A 7637-nucleotide genomic window follows, 5' to 3' on the forward strand; every position below is an offset into this window, starting at 1 on the left:
TCGTTGAACTGAAACAGTTATGTAAAGAGGAATGGTCCTAAATTCCTACAAGAAACATTTGGTTGAGGTTATTGCTGCTAAATGAGGGTCAGCCAGTTATTAAATCCAATCCAGTGTTTGTCTATTGTTGTGACTTGGATGAAGATCATTTTACATTTTGACTAATTTATGTGGAAATCCAGGTAATTCCAAAGGGTTCACATACTTTTTCCTGTGACTGTAAATGGAGCATATTGTATATTTTTCAAATATTAAGTCTAATTCAGCAAAGTGTATAAAAAGCAATAAAAATCGAATACGTAATTCTATTAAAATCTCAAAACACGTAAAAACTCAGTCAGGTATTGGTCCTTCTAAACTGAACAAAATTCAGCACAACCAAATTAACTTTATTACTTTGCACTTTTGATTCTAAAAAAACAGGTGTTTATATATATATATATATATATAATGTGTGTGAGTGTGTGTGTATGTATTATTCATTTTAATTACTTTAAATTATAATCCACAGTAGCACACATGGAATCAAGATTAGTGCTGAAATTATCTAAATTGTTAAACCTACCTCTATCAATTAAATGATAGTCAATAGCATTTAACTGCTTTTCTATGTTTTGTATTATCACAATATTATATAAGTTGACTTTTTGTACTGTTGAACCGACAAATAAGACATTTAAAATGTCAAAAATTTAAGCAGGAATTTTCACCATTTCCTTTTGATATCCCCAACACTTAATGTAAAAATAAAAAACATGTTGATGGGTAAGTCAAGTTGTTACAAGTCAAGTCATAACAAGTCAAGGGCTGTTTCTCAGTCTGCGTTCTTGTCTGTACTTGTTCTTCTTGTGGACTTGTGAAACGTCATCAGTCGCAGTCAAAGTACTGTTCCAATTCAAAAGTCTCCGCCCGTTTTACCAAGCTTGCATCGGTGGTGACTTATGTGGACTTCGTATCGCCAGATATCCCAGAATGCATTCTGCCACCAAAAAGTTGAAATGTCAGACAAGAAAACTCAGAACTGTAACTTATAATACTGATGTTCTTGTGTCACATATAGTAGTAGTAGTAGTTTTTAAATAAAAAAATTGCTAAAACATTTTTGGAGATGTGAGGTCCCGCCCGCTTACGGGTCCAGCCGTCATCAATTCCGCTGCTGTTCCAATTGCTGAATGACGGACTGCGTGCTACTGTTCCTGGGAGTTTGTACTCCCGAGCCAAACTTGCCAAGTCCAAGCTGTAAAGTACAGAAGTCCGAACTTGCCGAACTCGGTATTGAGAAACAGCCAATATGTTCATATCTACAATGCTAACTTTGCCTCTAACTGTATTTTGAAATTCTAATGGCATGACCCCCTTATTTGCAGTAAGTGACATTGGCTTTTCAGTATTGACCTCAATTGCTCATGCACAATTACTGAAATCTATATTAGAGTAGTCTGTGAAGATTCTCAGTTGTCCAGGTCATAGTTATCCAAAGAAGGTTGAAATCAAGGGCAACTGTACTTAGTTGGACTTACTTCCAGCAAGTTGAATGTAATAGACTTTGGAACCAAACCTCACACACAATGTCTCTCAGATTAAGTGTAAAAGCCAGAAATGAAAAGCAGAATAAAAAACAAGATCACGTTTTCATTAGTGTTGACCCTGGTCAAGTCAGCAGAGGCATTTATTTATTCTTCATTTTTCATGGATGTAAAACTGAACTGTTGCATGAGCTATACTTCACCACACGGCAGATGTTTACATATGTTGCGGATTTTGGACATTTTCAGCCCGTATAGTATGGGGGTAAAGAGAGGCTGGCATGTTAGAAAGTATAATGATAATAAAATGCCTGACACACTGGGTACAGTGCTCATATCAAACCTGCTCTGTAATATTTGAAAACAGCTACCAAAAGAAAAGTTGAGCAGAGACACAAGGTGAGGAGTGCAGGTACTGACAGCTTTTTGTCTGGTCTGCTTAGAACCAGAAAAACAAACTTTGAGGATCTTCATGTAAGAGAAAATGATTAAAATGAGAGGAATGATGACGGAGATGACGGTGTAAAACAGTCCATAAATGTTATTGACTGTGGTGTCAGAGCAGGCCAGTTTAACAATAGAGTAGTTTCCACAGTAAACTTTGTTAATGATGTTCCCGCAGAGCTTTAAAGGTGCACTCAGTGCTATCAATACAGCAATTGCAAGAAAAGGGAATAACCACGTTACAGCAATAAGCAGAGCAATCTTTTTAGACGTCATGCGTGTGTTATATTGTAGAGGATAACAGATAGCAAGATATCGGTCATAAGACATGATGGCTAAGTTCAGAAATTCTACACTCCCATAAGAGTACACACAGAAAATCTGCAGGAAACAAAAGGGAGCAGAAACAGTGTGAATGTCAGAGAGAATCTGAAGCAGAAGGAATGGAAACAACCCTGTACTACCATACAGCTCATTTACAAACAGGCTGCACAGAAAAAGGTACATAGGTTCATGTAAGCTTCTGTTCATACAGATAACCACAATGAGCAGAAGATTCACACAAACAACTGACATATAAAAAGTCAGAATAATCAGGAAATATAGGTATTTAAAAACCCCTGAGTCAAAGTAGGCAGCAAGTGTAAAATATGAAAACTGTGTAGAGTTTATCATGATCCTGGTTCTTAAACAATTATTAACACAGTTCATTAGATAAACATCTTGCAGTCAGTTTAATAAGTTTAAATGCATCATTGTAAAAGAAAGCATCAATAATATAAACACACCTCGGTGTGTCAAAGTTACTATTACATTAGTTAATGTCACTATAACACAGGTTGTGAGAACGGATGCGTTCAACCATTGATGTGCTCACCTGCTGGAGTCACACTGTGACTGCCTCCCACCTGAGCTCAGACACCTACTCTGCTTCTTTTGGAGTGAGCTATTGATTGAAATAGCCAATCATATTAAAACAGCCCTGCCCCAGACCCATCTGGGCCAGTAGTCACACACTATGGGCCAGTCGATCAAGGCACATACCAATCCATTTTCAACTGCAAATGTTTGTCTTTATTTTGATACTTTGTGGGTTTGTTGGCCCAATTGTCCGGCTGGCACACGTGGAAAACTTACAGTATCCCCAATAGCCAGTCTGCCCTTGCATAAAATACAGCAGGCAAGGTAAAATTGAACTATCTTTATTAAAAAACGAGGTGATGGTGCGGTGGCTGGTGGGCTGATAGCAGGTGGCAGGCAGGATTGAGAATGATGTGGCCTGGCTGAGGTTCTCTGTGGTGACCTAGTCGTGAGTGTTGAGGAAACAGAGAAAAAGAACATGAATTTACCACAATGCACTACAAATACTCGCAAAACAGGCTCAGGAAAAAACGCTGGAGACAAATATTCCCAAGGTACTTCACCACAAGGTCAGCAAAGATCATCCATCCATCGACCCTCATGGTCCCCCTTACATGTTGAGTCTTTGTTAATGAAACAGAATTATTGCTGTTAGTTCATCTGAAAACTGTAAAAAGTGATATGATTGCCGGGGATGCACCGAATGTTCGGCCACCGAAATTAATTGGCCGAAAATAGCAAAAAAAAAACTTTTGGGGTTCAGCCTAATACGTCAAAAGACCAAGCGCTGAGTGTTTCTGTCACTCGTCTGTGAGAAGGAGATTAAGCTAGCCACACCTAAACTTGGAGTGCACACGTATTCAAGCCTTTACGGTAAGTGAAGCGGCCCAGAGCGAGCGGACAGGCAGGTTAGAGACTTTATCCTGTCAGTTTGTCTCTTTACAAAGACAAGTGTTGCAGTATGAGAGTCCTACCTGAAGAGAGGCTGTGAAGTCTTCATGTTACGCCGTAGGAGAACCACATACAACATTATTTATCAAACTGGGTCGGACTGGATTGATTTAGCGCGAGGAGGAAACACATGTGACAACGTCCGGTTTTCAAAATAAGGCGTCTATACAGGATGGAAGTAAGATTAACTGGATTATATTCACAGAAAGTATAAAACATATTATATCGTGTCCACTCATGTAATTTACTTAACTGGACCCTCTCGGGCCCCGGACCCCCCCACCATAGTCTCTGAGGAAACACTGAGGAAAAAGCACTTTTTCACTATTTCATTTATGGAGTGGTAAAAAAAAGGATATATAAATGGAAAAAGTCTGAATGTACGTGTTTGGTATTCGTCAAATTTTTTCATTAATTCTGGTTTCGGCTTCGGCCTAGAATTTTCAGAGTTTAAGTTCTGCAGAACTGAAGAAGTCCATTGGATGAGGGACGAAACGTCTTCTAGTATCTTCAACCAAGTCCAGTAGGCCTTCACTTTAACCTTCTTTGGAAAACTATGACAGACTTCACACATTCTGTATGACCACATGACTGGTGAACGCGCACCTTTACACATATGAACACATGACTGGTGACAGCGCACCTTCAAACATACTGTATGAACACATGACTGGTGACAGCGCACCTTCACACATACTGTATGAACACATGACTGGTGACAGCGCACCTTCACACATACTGTATGAACACATGACTGGTGACAGCGCACCTTCACACATACTGTATGAACACATGACTGGTGACAGCGCACCTTCACACATATGAACACATGACTGGTGACAGCGCACCTTTACACATATGAACACATGACTGGTGACAGCGCACCTTCACACATACTGTATGAACACACGACTGGTGACAGCGCATCTCCATACATACTGCATGAACACATGACTGGTGAACGCGCACCTTCACACATATGAACACATGACTGGTGACAGCGCACCTTCACACATACTGTATGAACACATGACTGGTGACAGTGCACCTTCACACATACTGTATGAACATATGACTGGTGACAGCGCACCTTCACACATACTGTATGAACACATGACTGGTGACAGCGCACCTTCACACATATGAACACATGACTGATGGCAGCGCACCTCCATACATACTGCATGAACACATGACTGGTGAACGCGCACCTTCACACATATGAACACATGACTGGTGAACGCGCACCTTCACACATACTGTATGAACACATGACTGGTGACAGCGCACCTTCACACATACTGTATGAACACATGACTGGTGACAGCGCACCTTTACACATATGAACACATGACTGGTGACAGCGCACCTTCACACATACTGTATGAACACACGACTGGTGACAGCGCACCGTCACACATACTGTATGAACACATGACTGGTGACAGCGCACCTTCACACATACTGTATGAACACATGACTGGTGACAGCGCACCTTCACACATACTGTATGAACACACGACTGGTGACAGCGCACTGTCACACATACTGTATGAACACATGACTGGTGACAGCGCACCTTCACACATACTGTATGAACACATGACTGGTGACAGCGCACCTTCACACATACTGTATGAACACACGACTGGTGACAGCGCATCTCCATACATACTGCATGAACACATGACTGGTGAACGCGCACCTTCACACATATGAACACATGACTGGTGACAGCGCACCTTCACACATACTGTATGAACACATGACTGGTGACAGTGCACCTTCACACATACTGTATGAACATATGACTGGTGACAGCGCACCTTCACACATACTGTATGAACACATGACTGGTGACAGCGCACCTTCACACATATGAACACATGACTGATGGCAGCGCACCTCCATACATACTGCATGAACACATGACTGGTGAACGCGCACCTTCACACATATGAACACATGACTGGTGAACGCGCACCTTCACACATACTGTATGAACACATGACTGGTGACAGCGCACCTTCACACATACTGTATGAACACATGACTGGTGACAGCGCACCTTCACACATACTGTATGAACACATGACTGGTGACAGCGCACCTTCACACATACTGTATGAACACATGACTGGTGACAGCGCACCTTCACACATACTGTATGAACACATGACTGGTGACAGCGCACCTTCACACATACTGTATGAACACATGACTGGTGACAGCGCACCGTCACACATACTGTATGAACACATGACTGGTGACAGCGCACCTTCACACATACTGTATGAACACATGACTGGTGACAGCGCACCGTCACACATACTGTATGAACACATGACTGGTGACAGCGCACCGTCACACATACTGTATGAACACATGACTGGTGACAGCGCACCTTTACACATGAATACATGACTGGTGACAGCGCACTGTCACACATACTGTATGAACACATGACTGGTGACAGCGCACCTTCACACATACTGTATGAACACATGACTGGTGACAGCGCACCGTCACACATACTGTATGAACACATGACTGGTGACAGCGCACCTTCACACATGAAAACGTGATCTTGACATCCATGACATCAGTTTGCTGCTGTGGACGCCCACTGATGAAAGGTTTAAAAGAAGCAGAGTTACAGTTCAGTTCAGAGGAGGCCAGGGTTTGATTCATGTCATTAACTGTGTGTTGTAGTTTTTAATGTGATATTGAGCTGAAATAGAGGATAACTTGGTGTAAGTAAACTGTAAATTGTTCATATGTTCTTGATGTGTTATCTTCAAACTCTGACTAGTGTAAAGTTTAGATTAGTTTACCTCTGTAAATTTATGACTGACTGTAACATAATTATTGCAGTCAGTTCTTCTGGTGAACAGTGTTATGCTTAATGCTTTAAACCAAAAGAGGATCATGACGAATTCTACTCAGGGTTCATATTTCATACTTGGTGCCTACTTTGACAGCGGTCCTTTAAAATATTTGTTTTTCATGATTCTTACATCATTATATACTTTTATTCTCAGTTTAAATCTTCTGCTCATTGTGGTTATCTGTATGAACAGAAGCTTACATGAACCTATGTACCTTTTTCTGTGCAGCCTGTTTGTAAATGAGCTGTATGGTAGTACAGGGTTGTTTCCATTCCTTCTGCTTCAGATTCTCTCTGACATTCACACTGTTTCTGCTCCCTTTTGTTTCCTGCAGATTTTCTGTTTGTATTCGTATGTAGCTGTGGAATTTGCCAATTTAGCCATCATGTCTTATGACAGATACCTTGCAATCTGTTATCCTCTACACTATAACACACGCATGACATTCAAGAAAGTCGTTATGCTTATTGGTGTATCATGGTTATACCCTTTTGTTGTAGTTGCTGGTACGACATCCTTAAGTTCCTCTTTACAGCTGTGTGGGAACATCATTAACAAAGTGTTCTGTGACAACTACTCTGTTGTCAAACTGGCCTGCTCTGACACCACAGTCAATAACATTTATGGACTTATTGCCACTTACTTTGTTGTCTTTGGTCCTTTAATTTTAATCTTTTGCACGTACATGAGGATTCTTAAAGTGTGTTTTTCTGGTTCTAAACAGACCAGACAAAAAGCTGTCAGTACCTGCACTCCTCACCTTGCTTCTCTGCTCAACTTTTGTTTTGGGGCATCCTTTGAAGTATTACAGAGCAGGTTTAACATGAACAGTGTACCTCACATGATGCGAATACTTTTATCATTGTACTGGATAACATGCCAACCGCTCTTTAACCCTTTGTTATATGGACTGAAACTATCCAAAATCTACATCAACTGTAAACGTTTATTTTCATGGAAAGTTTAG

At 40.9% G+C, this 7637-nt stretch overlaps 2 protein-coding genes across 2 annotated transcripts; one reads left to right on the plus strand and one right to left on the minus strand.

Annotated features, from left to right (window-relative positions):
- Window positions 1–1718: 1718 nt before the first annotated feature.
- On the minus strand, window positions 1719–2645 carry LOC119911441 (olfactory receptor 11A1-like). Its single transcript, XM_038730322.1, has one exon. The coding sequence runs from the start codon at window positions 2643–2645 to the stop codon at window positions 1719–1721; it is 927 nt and encodes a 308-aa protein (XP_038586250.1).
- A 4065-nt stretch (window positions 2646–6710) lies between these two features.
- LOC119911575 (olfactory receptor 11A1-like) lies at window positions 6711–7637 on the plus strand. Its single transcript, XM_038730478.1, has one exon. It carries the CDS (start codon window positions 6711–6713, stop codon window positions 7635–7637), a length of 927 nt encoding a protein of 308 aa, XP_038586406.1.

Source organism: Micropterus salmoides, unplaced genomic scaffold (assembly GCF_014851395.1).
Source record: "Micropterus salmoides isolate LMB-PRFRI ecotype aquatic unplaced genomic scaffold, ASM1485139v1 Ms_hic_scaffold_2, whole genome shotgun sequence".
Classification (NCBI taxonomy): Eukaryota; Metazoa; Chordata; class Actinopteri; order Centrarchiformes; family Centrarchidae; genus Micropterus; species Micropterus salmoides.

What these genes read in the sequence shown, in the direction of transcription:
- LOC119911575 (XM_038730478.1), top strand. Translation starts at nt 6,711, where the DNA reads ATGACGAATTCTACTCAGGGTTCATATTTCATACTTGGTGCCTACTTT.
- LOC119911441 (XM_038730322.1), bottom strand. Translation starts at nt 2,645, where the DNA reads ATGATAAACTCTACACAGTTTTCATATTTTACACTTGCTGCCTACTTT.